General features: G+C 44.3%; 1 protein-coding gene across 1 annotated transcript in view; it reads right to left on the bottom strand.

Annotated features, from left to right (window-relative positions):
- The window catches only part of KDELR2 (KDEL endoplasmic reticulum protein retention receptor 2), a 99,548-nt gene that overhangs the window by 63,959 nt on the left and 22,415 nt on the right, over positions 1-13,174 (bottom strand). Inside the window, exon 2 of the mRNA XM_078665136.1 lies at positions 10,610-10,710. Within this exon, the coding sequence (XP_078521262.1) occupies positions 10,610-10,710 (101 nt within the window). The remainder of the gene's footprint in view (positions 1-10,609; positions 10,711-13,174) is intronic.

The raw sequence follows: 13,174 nt of genomic DNA, 5'->3' as shown, positions 1-13,174 counted from the left end.
GACCATTGCTCCTGTAGCCATTCTTGAATGGGTCTCATGTGGAGTTTCACCAGCGCCCTCGCCCTCTTCTCGCTGGGGAACACCTTGTCCTGTAAGGTGTTGATCTGTGCTCCCAGGAAGATCTTCACTTGTTCTGGCTCCATTGATGATTTCTTCCAATGGATGGAGAACCCCAGGTTTATGAGCGTGCTTGTCACTGTATGTGCGTGCAGCTTGCATTTCTGGTATGAGTTCGCTTTCACCAGCCAGTCGTCCAGGTAAGGGTATACGTGTATTCCTTTCCTTCTTAGGTGCGCTGCGACTGCTGCGAGGCACTTTGTGAAAACTCTTGGTGCTGATTTTAGACCGAAGGCCAGTGTCGTGAACTGGTAGGGGCTTTCTCCGATGGTGAACCTGAGCATGTGCTTGTGCTTTGTGTTCATTGGAATGTGCAGGTATGCGTCTTTGAGGTCTATTGTGACCATGAAGTCCCCGATCTGCAATTGTGGGAGCACCTCTTGCAGGGAGGTCATTTTGATTTTTTGCGTTCTTATGAATTTGTTCATGAACCGTAAGTCGAGAATGGGTCTCATTGTCTCGTCTACTTTTGGTACCAGGAAGTACGTTGAGTATACTCCTGTGTTTCTTTCCTTGAAGGGTACCCGTTCTATGGCCTGCTTCCGCAGGAGTTCCTTTGCCTCCTCCTGCAGACACTGCAGCTGCTTGCCTGCTAGTGGCTTTCTTTTTGGTTTTCTGCTTTTCGGTCTCCCCTCCAACTCAATGCAGTATCCGAATTGGATAATGTTGAGGATCCATTTGTCTGATGTGATTTCTCTCCACTCTCCGAGGTGGAATCTTAATCTTCCTCCCACTGGTGTCATGTGGTCGTAGGTGTTTAGTTTGTCTTGACCCATCTGTACGTGCTGCCCCCTGGGATCTTTTTTGTGGGCGGGCACACGGAGTTTTTTGAAGTCACTTAGAGGTGGGCTGCTGCCCCCCTCTTCTATTTTGTCCCTGTCCATTTCTCCCTCGAAAGGACTGGCCTCTTTGTTGGTACTGCCAGGACTGCTTCTGCTGACCATGCTGAGTCTGCGAGTCTGCCTGGTGCGTTTGCTGGAAAGCCTGGTGTGATGTACCTGGCTGGTTTCCGCCTCTCCCGCCGGGCCTCCGTGACAGGGTGCCCCTCTTGTTCCCTCGGAACTGCAATGCTCCCATGGATCTTGCTGTTTCGTTATCTTTTTTCAGTTGACTGAGCTTTTCATCAACTGTTGTTCCGAAAAGCGTGTTGCCGTTGAACGGTGTATTCAGGATGCTGTGTTGCACCTCCGGTTTGAAACCGGATATCCTGAGCCAGGCGTGCCTCCTTTCCGTGACGCCCATCATCATGAGCCTGCTGGCGGTGTCTGCCCCATCCAGGGCCGTCTTAAGGCAAGAATTTGCCGCGTTTTTTCCCTCTTCAACAAGCTTTTCGGCCTTCTGCCTGGCATCCTGGGGCAAGTCCTTCACCAACTGCCCCAGTCCCTCCATGATTTGGTACATGTGCCTGTTTATCAGGGCGTTGGAATTAGCCATGCGCCAGTGGGTCGCGGCATTCCGTTCGATCCTTCTGCCCACCAGATCCATCCTTTTGCTCTCCTTATCCGGTGGTGGGCCCGAGGTAGTGGGTACGTTAGCCCTCCTCCTTGCTGTGGCCGTGATAATGGAGTCTGCGGATACCGTGCCCTGAATGTAGGCCGGGTCCTTTGTGGAATGCTTGTACTTCTTCTCAGTTCTGGGAGTTACTGCCTTGCATGTTGCGGGCTCCCTGAAAGCTTCCTTCCCCTGAGCCAAGACGCTCTCGAGCATTGGAAGGAACTGGCTCCTCGTTTGTGTTGGGAGCAATGTTTCTAGAAGGAAGTCTGCTTTCTGCTTCTCTTCGTCGAGCTTGAGCTTGAAAGCTGCTGCGGCAGCTTGTATCACCGAGTTGTAGGCCCCGATGTCGTCCGGCGGCGAGGGCCTCGAGGGGTAAGTGTCGACCACCTCCTCCGGGCTGTTGGTGTCGACATCTATGTAATCTACCTCCTGTAGGTCAGAGGGTGTCGAGTCTGCGTCCGTCCTGCTTTCCTCTTCCTCCCCATAGTTGTAACTATCGTAGGGATTCTCGTACTCCTCCTGGTCGTCGACCACCTCGACGTCCTGGTCTTGTTCCTCGACGACTTCGGCGATCTCTTCCTCCTCCTCGACTGCCTCCACCACCGGTGGCTTGGTCTTGTGAGGGATCGTGAAGGCCTTCATCTTTGCATCGAAATCTTTCTTCCGCTGCATGATGTTCTCCATTTCGGCCTCGAGGCGCCTTCTCTTCTTCTCCATCTCTGCCGCGTGTTCCGCGTCGGATGGGTCGGCCGTTCTTTTCGGCGGATGGTTCGTCGCCGTACCTTTCGGCGTCGAAGTTTTCGACATCGACGTCGGACCGGATCTTGGGTCTCTGGTCGTCGTCGTCAGTTTTGGGTCTTTCTCCCTCGGCATCGATCGATTTTTTTCGGGGACGATTTTCGACGTTTTCTGCTGATCAGCAGCCCTCGGCGCCGGGGACTCCTTCTCGGAGGATCCGCTGGGCCTGGGAGTAGTCGCGGACGCCGCCTTTTTTGGCGTCGGCGCTTTCGGGGTCTTGCCCTCTATTTTTCTAGACTCAGAGTCTCTCTGGTTCTTGGGGGCCGAAGAGTCTCCTACCTTGTCAGAAGTCTTCGTGTAATCGGTCTCTACGACCGTGTAGCTGTCGTCTTCGGCGGCAGCATTGTCTTCTTCCTCGGAGGACATCCCCAGCTCGTAGAGGGACGGAGTCGGGGCCTTCCCCTGCAGGGTGGCGTGTGCTACCCTCTGCCTCTCTCTCACACGAAGGGTCTTCGGGGCGAAGGCGGAACAGGCGTTGCAGTCTCCGCTTCCGTGGTCCACCGGTAGGCAAAGGTTGCATACCGGGTGCTGGTCCTTCTGCGCGTACTTGTGGTGGCAGTTACAGCAGAACTTTAACGGCGTGTTGTCCATCATCGAGCGTCCAGGGCCTCTCTGGTTGCGTGTTCGTCGACGGTCGTCGATGATCTCGATGGAAAAACGCCTTCTCCTTGCCGGCTTTTCGTCGATGAAGTCCCCTGCAGTCTTCAGATGACTTCTCCTCGTCTTTTCTGCATTTTCTTTCTTCTTTCTCCAAAAATGTCTGGAGCCCAAACGGGAACGATCCAGACCCGACCGCGGAAAAAAAGAATCTGAAGATGGCGCCCAAGAGTGGGAGCTTCCGCAGGAAGCATGCCGACGTCACCGGAAATACACCCAAAGGGGTGTGACGCCGACGCCCACCTGGGCTACAAAAAAAATAAAAAAAATTAAAAAAACAAAGAAAAGACTATGAATCCGGACCCAACCACAAGACCGCGGAATAACGCACAGCATAGTGAATCCAGAAAGATTCACCCTGCAAAACCAGCGTTTACGCTGTTAGTAACAGAATGGGCAGAAAAAACAGTAGATGATAGTCGGTTTCATCATCTTCTCCACACACTGGGCAAAGTTCGCTGCACCCTTCCCCAAATTGCCCTTCAATTTGTCTGTAAATGAGACAAGGGGGATGAGCACTCAACCTAAACCGGAGTTAGAGAGCTTTGGTGAAAGGTGGATTTATCTGGTCCATATATAGCTCAAATGCTGGAAAGGGTTCAACCTGAAGAAAACATTAGATTGGGGATCCCAAATCTTGCTGGTTACTCAACTTCCCCTCCTCATGCTCCCAGTAAATGGACTCCACCTTGGTGGCGGAGGATGATGGAATGGCAGTTAGAACCAGCCAATACTTGGCTAGACCCAGTGAGTACAAGAACTGCTTCACATATTTCAGCCAAGAAAACGCCACCCATCCTTTTGCCTATCCAAAATATCAATCAGTACTGCCCTGTAGAGTATCAGCTCGGGCAGACCATACACACAGCCAGTAGAGCAGTGGTTTCATGCGCACCAAAGGAGATATGAACCGGAAGCCTAGGTCTTGTTTAAAGATCAGAGGAGTACTTTGTGGGAGTTTAAAAGCCACTCTCTGGAATTTATTTTCCGCCACCCCAATGGTTCTAGATTACTCTGTCCCCCACTTTTCAGCACCATAGGCTGCAGCAGCCACTGCTTTCGCTTTCTAGACTACTAAGAGTGGGTAAGCTTGATGAAAAGAGGTATTGATTGCAAATCTTAAAATAACTGCTGCCCTGTGCAAGAGTGTGCTTTTTGTGACTTTGCTAACCAATGTGTTGGAACTAGATAGACTAATTCCTAGATAATTAAAGTCAGTTACTTTCTTTAATTCCTCCACCCCCCACCCCCCCCCAGTTTAACACCCGTTTTAATGGCCTATGGGGGTGGACTGACATGTACTTTGTATATTTATATTGATAGCCAAGCCATGATTGGAACAAAATAATCTTAACCCAAGTAGGAGGGTCTCTCTGCCTTTTGGGGGGTTTGATACCAACAGAGTGTCGTCTGCGAACAAAAAAGAAGGAGATTTAGTACTCACCAGAAATGGGGAATCATTGTTGCAGTCCATAAGGTACTCAACAAAACTATTAATCAAAAGGAGGAACAATACTGGGGCAAGTACACAGCTCTGCCTCACTTTCCCAAAGCAGTCTGTGTTTTCCCCATTGGAGCCCCAACGTATTTGAGCGAAATTATCACTATGAAGTCAGATTAGGATATTGAGAAGGGGTCCTGGAAGCCCAAGGATACCCAAAGTTTTCCTCTAGAGACCATATCAAATACCGCTCTTTAATCAACAAAAGCGACAGAGGCTACCCTTGTTGATATATACCTCCGTCTACCAGATTAGTTGGAACCTAAAAACCTGGCCAACTGTACACGTCTTGGGAGGGAATCCTGCTTGGAAAGGAGACAGGATCTCATTATAGTGGATCCAAGTTAAGATACATTGTAGGATTCATTTGCAGAATATTTGTTGGATGGAATCTATGAGGCTTATGGGATGATGGTTCACTGGGTCGGACTTAGGACCCTTCTTATGGATCGAAATAATCTCCGCTCCTTTCAAGAAGCAGGAATTTCAGAACCCGCCATGATAGCATTAGCAACTCTATTAAGATACGGAGCCCATATGATGGGTTCCGAAATAAAAAAAAAATCTACCGGAATCCAGTCTAATCCAGGTGCTTGCCAGCCTTCTGTGAACAGATTGCTAATTTAGTTTCTGGTATGGTAAAGAAATCATCATCCTCAAAGTGATCAAGGTTTTTGACTGCCTGACATGATGTCACAGATTACACTGGTCCAAACTAACCACTCACTACATTGGAAAAAAACACAGAGTGATAGCGCCTTATACTGGATGGTCATTGAAAAAAATGCCACATCAGGCAAGTCTCTACCAGACTCCTTCAGAAAGAACAAAAGGTGGATGTACAGACTTCGAAATAATAGAACCGGACTCCATGATGAAATCCCTTGGAACAAACTAATTCCAGATGAACTGCTTCTTTTCCTCATTTTACAGACAGCGTCATCCCAACACTGACAAAGGGATATTTGCCAAAGTTGAGGCAAATTCCTTCCAATAAAAATGTATTGTATTTACTGGGTCTTTCCATGATGATACAAGGTTACTTACGAGAAAGAGAAAATAACAAGAGGGGGGGGGGGAGAGGAAGAAGTGGATTCTGTCTCCCCTAGCAATACGTATAAACAAAAAGGAATCCACTATAGTGGTGTCGGTGATCCCTACAATGGTGGGGAGCAACCAGTGTTGTTTGAAAACCCCTCACACACCAACAGGCCCCTTGGTGTCATGCTTCATCATCGGGTCTTCGCAAACCTCTACGGGATGCGGCGTGCTACGATTCACGACTACGTAGGAGCACTAAAGGTGAACTATGTGTTGGTGTGTGTGGAATGAATATGTGTGAGTGGTGAGGTGAAAAAGTGATGGTTAAAAGATACCTGGCTCATAGGGAAAAATAACAAAATCTTTTTTATTAAGTCCACGGCTGGTATCATAAAAAAAGTGCAGGTGAGGTTGTTCTTACTGGTTAGGGTATGTCAACCTCAAAAGTGCGTCAACATGTTTCGGAGTCAAGGACTCCTTCAGGACGAGGATATGCACTAGTTATCCTCACCTTACTCACATGGAAAATGTAGATGTCAAAGTGTGCTCTACAAAAAATAAATAAAGGTGAAATGTACCTATCCTATTATGATGAATAAGTAAAGTCCGTTGCGCCCAATTGGCGTTATTCAGAACTTATGGATAAAGACTTAATAGCCTCATGAGCCAGAAGAGTGGTATTGGGGGTTCTTTTTTCTGCTCAATGTAGCAACGGTTACAGCACGGCCAGGTAGGCTGTCTTCCCCTCAACGCGGCTCCGACGACAACATTTAGCTCCAGAGAGACTTGCACGAGGGACGATAGGACTACATGTCCCATCACCCTGGTCACGCAAGACGCATCAACACATAACAGGAATTCCTCCCAGCCAATGGTGGCTTGGGGGAGATAAAAGTCCGGCCGTGGCTGCGTTCCTGGAACAGAGAGGCGGGCGAGAGCAGAACTGAACAGGTACACAGACGTTTTTCAGACCCTTAACAATATGAGTATCGGGACAGCAGTTTCATTCAGCAACAGCCATTCAGCTTTTGCAGGTCCTCCAAGACAGTTTTCGGAACTCCTGTATTTGTGTTGTTTTGATCATTTAATTTAATCTAACAGGCAACATTGTTTGACTACAGGACCAAACCACCCTAGGGCCCCTGTGGGGTCTGACAAATTACCCTTGTGGGTAAGTGAATTAGACCATAAATGATGTCTGCATGCCTCATCTGTTATTGTGGCATCCATGTAACAACTGCTCACGAGATTATTGAACCCATGGTCTGAAGTGACTACACAGAAAAAAAACGCCACAAAATGTGTGTTTATTTTTCGCATAGGTTTCCCCTTGCACTATTTTCACGAAGCACAGCCCATGCTTAAAAATGCAAATGTTGTTACATCTATTATAAGTCAGTTAAGAAAAATGGAAAACCTATTTTTCTCTTTCCTTTGTGTAACGTGATCTCCACGCATGTAACTATAATATGCATATTTTCGCGATTCTTATTATAGGTACCATACACCTATCAATCAGGCAACTAAATCACTCTCCCCGCATGTAATTTAGCATTGCATACTACTTTAGCAAAAAGAAACTCACAGGAGAAGTGACTGCTAGGAGAGCCTGCCCTGATGAATACCCTGGACCTTTTCGGCCACAATGTAGGGACAGAAACATGTTGACGAAATTAGGGTCATAGGAACATTATATTCGGAAGTTTCCCTCAAGATTGATTTTAATTGTGCCATTTGCACCACAGACAAAGGGATACCTCAGTGTAGAGGAGGCATTTTTATTTCACTTAACTTCCCCTGGACCAAAATATCAAAAGTAATTCCTGTGACACGGTTGAGCACATCCTGGCTTATAGGGGCCAGGATGAACCAGATAAATGAAGCATGCCACTATTCGAGTGGGTGAGGGCTTTATTTTCTTCATTTTCCTTGAGCTAGTGGTGTTCTGTGAGATACACATATACCTTGCTTGGGTAAAGGGATACCCATCTGTGTTTTTGGTTACGGTATTGGGAGAACTTATCTTTTTTTCTTTTTATTAAAAAAAAAGGGCTCCCCTCCAGTCTGGTCGGCAAGATCTGGGCCTGTCATACATTAATATACACTCATTGCACCATAAGCACAATATCAGCCATTTCCAGTATACACTAGTCTGCCTTTTAATGTTAAAATCCAAAATATATATATATATTTTTTTAAAGAAGCTATTTTAAAACTTTTTTTAAAGTCGCAAGTAAATGAAACGTGGTCACAATACTGGCTGAGCCAATGTTAAGTAAGCATTTATTATTACACCTAGAACACTCGCCTTACCAAAAGCCTTAAACTAGAAATGCAAAGCCACCTACCGTCAATCATATTTATAGGGTTGGCATCCATTCATGGATTAATGACAAGCCAGTGGATAAAAGTTGTACAGTCTAGAGGACAGGAGTAATCTTTTTACCATTCACTGCATTCCATCATCAGAATTAAAGACCTGCTCCACTCAGAGGAGAGTGGTTTCACTAGTAGGATATTATTTAAATTAATAAATCATACAAATATTTAAAATGGTAGGAGAATATGCTTGGAGAAGGCTTTATTTACCACCACCTGCATTCTATCTTGGAAGCAGGGCGTCGTCACACATGCCAGTTTTAGGCCTTGGACTCACTGCTTCGGAACCATTTACGAAGGGTAATTGGGACGATTCAATTCAATAGAACTTACAGTTGCTGCTGCACTTCTAATATCTACCTCTATCCTAAAGCAATCATAGGTTGCTGTGATGACTGATCTGATCCTGTGCCACACCCCACGCAAAAGTCTGAAGTATTAAGCAGTTGGTGTGAATAAAGGACCTGAATTGCTCATTGACTATCTGCTCCACTAGCTATGGTGTAGGAAGTCATAAATGAAAGGCACGAGTCGACAATTGAGGAGCAGAGGATGTTATTGCTCTTTAATCCACTGCAAAGAAAACTACGCCTGAGTGCCCAGTGGGATTGCCCCCTGCCACTAATTAAATCAGCATTTTTTTGTGATCAGTGATAAAGCAGTAAACCTACATGAGTGGCTGCAAAGTTTTTTGTTTTTTTTTGGTCCAAGACCAGAAACATTACATCTGATAAATGTATTTACAACGAAACTATCAGTGGCTAGTGATTTGTATACAAGCATCAAGTGCACAGTGTGGTAGATCTACTAAATATTTAACTAGTAGGGTTTGTTTTCAAATGATGTGTTTCTTTTAGCACTTTAAGCAAAGGGTGATCATCAGCCAAGCCTTAGAGTGCTCTGTTTTGTAACAGTCATTTATATTGAGATGGAATGGAGTTGTTCGTGATTCCCCCCCAAGAATGACAAACTCTAGCAATGAGTCGCAATAATGTATCTTATCTCTGGATACTGATCACTTCAATCTGTAAAATCAATGCATTCTACACTGAATGCTGAAGGAGAGGTGGTATAGTGCTAAGTTACAGCCTTGGAACCAACAAGCCTAATGACAAAATGAAATGAAAAAAGATATTTGATAAAGCGCACAGCTACTCAAGCTAGAGTGTCCTGGCGCAATAGGTAGCGGAAAGAGAATGAGTGAAAGAGGCCGAATTATTGATTAAACAGCCATGTTTTTAGATTCTTTCTAAAGGAAAGTAGATTAGTGTCAAGCCTCAGGAACTCCGGCAAGCTGTTCCATAGTTTGGCGCCCAGAAAGCCGAAAGATCTATCGCCAGTACGAGCTAGGTGAATTTTGCGCAGCACAGACAGATTGGCGTTATAAGAGCGCAAGGGTCTGGATGTAGAATAGTGATTAACTCGTTTGATTAAGTAATAAGCTCCCACCTTGTAAAAGGCTTTTAAAAAAAGATGGTCATAGCTAGTCAATCCGCTCTTTAATACGGAGCCAGTGTAAAGATTTAAGAATCGGGCCATACTAGCTCTAGGTCTTGATCTCACGATGGCTCTGGCTGCCGCGTATTGAACCACTTGCAATCGCTGGGTCAAGGATTTAGAAAGACCAAGGTACAAGCAGTTGACATAGTCAAGCTTGGATGTCACAAGAGCCTGCACGACAATCCTTCTACTCTCCAGCGGAAGAAGCAGCAAAAAAGGTTTACATTCGGAATGTGCCGAAGCATGCACCAGAAAGATATTGTTTCTGAGAACGCATCGACAAAGTTTTGTCAATGATTATTCCTAGGTTTTTTGCTTTTTCTTTATCAGTGGGCGGGGCGACAGATCCTTGGGCCACCAGGCCCTCCAATCGGGTGTTTCTAGTTTTCCGAAGAAAACTACTTCCATTTTATCCATATTACACTTCAGCTGATTGACCCTCAGCTAGTTAAATACCTTCGAGCGGCAAGAATTGATCTTTGCCCCATCAAATCGAAGCCTCTCTCACACGAGAAAATAAGCTGAGTGTCATCAGCATAAGAAACAATCTTGGCGCCCACATCCTCTACCAGGAAAGCCAAGGGAGAAAGATAAATATTAAAGAGGACCTCATAAAAATAAAAAAAAATAAAAAAAAAACGTGGCCTGACAAAATAGCATCCTCACCTGTACTGCAGTTCTTTAACCTACCAAAAAGAGTGTTTACAAACAGCTCACCTCCCAGTATTATTTTTTTGATAGAATCAGGACGTTCTGTTCAGTCATGATGCAAATCAATTTGCTGTGATGAGCAACAGGAGTCCCCTTACTCTGGTCTTTAAGATAAAAAATAGGGCATTCAGGACCCGTTTGAGAACATTTCACACAATTACCATGTGGGACTGTTAAAAGGCAACAGATTTTGATAATAACGAGAGATACAATGAATTCTTAAGAAACAAAAGTAAACATGGAACAGAGGCTGCAGTAAGAGAGAATGGCCTCATAGACACAAACTTCTTTCAAGGAGATGGGTTGTCCTTATCCAAGCAGACTTGTACTTTGACCAGCGTAGAATATACAGTGGAGGGTATCTAGGTTTACCATGAGGTAAAGAGAAGAACTGGCTTTTTTATACTTTACCTTCATTGAAGAGTTATACAATGAGATGTATGAAGTAAAGAGGTCCAGATAGCGTGTTGTGAACACCAGTGCAAAGAGCAACTGGCTCTTTCCAGAAATACCTAGAGCAAAAAATAGGATGGGATTAATCCAGATTGTAAATCAGATATTCGTAATACTATGCTGCATTTTAAAACAGAACTGACGACACGAGTCATCACAGACAACACAAATAAGTATACCACTTTGTGAAGAGAGAAACAATGGAATAACATACCACCTGCAACCAGGGCAAAAACATATTTTCCACTCAGCACATTGAGGCGTCTTTTCTTAAATGAATTAGGAGGAAATCTAAGAGAGAAAGACTTTCCCCTTATGGGCCTGTATCCGGTCTTATTGGGAAAATGATTCTGCTGGATCTGGGTCACTAAAAATCAATGATTTTTCCACTGTAAAACGGTCTTAAAAATTATCTTAAAATTGAACCCAATTACTTAAATCATGAAGTACCATCTGTAAACATTTTAATTGTCTGAACGTGTGTAATACTTTTCTTTTTAAGTTTCTTTGTTGTGACCCTCGGCAAGGTTCTATAGCTCAAATGCATTTTTACAGATTGTTCATATGGTACAAGCTGTTTATCATTAGGATTATTTTCTATAGGCAACAATCACTGACCACCTTAGTGAGAGCATCAAGTTCCCACACTGCCCAAATAGAGGGACCCACAATGATATACTGACTTTAGTTAAGGTAATCTTGGTTCACCTTTGACTCAGCCTAAGCAGTAAGGCAGTTCTCAATAAAGAAAATATGACCTGCTCTGTAATAACTACACAGAATCAATAAACTTCGATAACTTAAAAAAAGCTAAGTGAATAGTATAAATAAATTGAATTGCGATGAGAGAAAAGGGTTACAAAGATCTTGAAAAATTGCTAAACAGCCATGAGAGAACAAGCAATAAGGTGACTAAAATCTATAATTGTCAGTCAGTAGGAACATGGAGGGACAATACCTCCCAAAATGGCAAAAACTCTAATGAACCATGGTGACCAAGATAAACTAACTCACACGACCTCCGGTCAGTCTAGATGAGGAATTAAGGTAAGTGGAGAAATGGACGAGCTCTTTTAAAAGAAAATTCTAATTGAATAAGTTCGAGCAGCTGGAACATCAGGTGGAACCAGATGTGTTACTGTGTTAAGTTGATTGCCAAAGCGCATGATGTGAAGCTGCAGTGGACAACATTTAGGAATAACAGACCTCCAGCTGGGAGATGAATTTGGAGGACCCACGTTTGACATAACATGATCAGTTTCTCATTTTCAAATTTTCCAACGCCTTAGTGGGTTCAGCCAGAAAGCAGTGTCTGTCGATTTGGTGAACACACATTAACCAATTCAAAAAGTCCAAAAATCAGATGGAGCTGCAGAGCAAAGCTCTGTGCAGCTGCACATAACACTGGTTTGGTTTAACAATTCTACAATGTAATGCGCAAGAGCTGCAAGTATGAAGGTTTCAAAAAGGTAAAAGAAGTTTTGCAAAACCATTATTTCGTTTGCACGTTTCATTATTGCTCTACCAGGACCAGTCGATTTGGAAACACCTCTCACTCAGGGCCTCCCTTTGTTTTAAGCAGCAATGGTTTGTAGTACCCAAACCTCAGGCAGCAAACACCCCAGAAAGCAAGCATCTGTCTACAGCAGACTCGGGTCCTCCCTTCTGTCTATTGAGGGAATCAGACGACAGATTTCCATAGTAATTCGAATAAGCCCAAGGGTATACATATGTATGCAATAGATTGGAACATTTCATCTAGATTTACTCAGGGAGGCAGCAAAGATTATTTTAAGCAAAAAGAATGCAGTCTTGTTTAGTGGGTTGATAGATATGATAGAACGTATTTGTCTATATGTGGCGTTCTCTATAGCAAGGGAATGGAAAGCAATTGAAATCTCTGATACCGTGACTTAAGTGATTGTAATCGGCTGTGAATTAATGTTAACCTTAATATATATATATATATATATATATATATATATACATACACACACACACACACACACACACATATGGAATCGGACAATATAGGAGCTTGATACAGCAGAATATGAACTTTTATTGAAAATCAAAAAAAAAAAAAAAAAGAAATGCAGTCAAAGCCTCATTCTTTTCTTCTTGGCGTCAGGCTTGTTCTGAACAATCAGCTGTAGGCGTGCTTAAGGGGCAAACTAGCGGGCCACTGTATGAACTGATACATGGAAGACTAATTCGCCCTATCCTACTCCTACTTTACAATCCGTATGATGTCATTTTGGTCGTTAAAAAAAGGCTTATGGCATGGTGGAAACCTCACAAAGCCCCCAGCAAGAAACACCCAACAGTGCAAAAAACTGCTACGAATGGAAAGTGTTTTCCTCAAATCATGCACCCATCCCTGAGTTATGAACCCTGAAGAATACCAGCACCATATTAAATCACTCCCCACATTACACTGCAGAGGAAAGAGAACCATGCAGTGTGGACAGTAGCACTTGTTGAACATGCCAAGATGAAAGCAAACCTATTCAATTCTAGATG

Source organism: Lissotriton helveticus, chromosome 10 (genome assembly GCF_964261635.1).
Source record: "Lissotriton helveticus chromosome 10, aLisHel1.1, whole genome shotgun sequence".
Lineage (NCBI taxonomy): Eukaryota > Metazoa > Chordata > Amphibia > Caudata > Salamandridae > Lissotriton > Lissotriton helveticus.
Note: the sequence above shows the minus strand (reverse complement) of the source record. Positions and strands in the feature narration are given on the sequence as shown.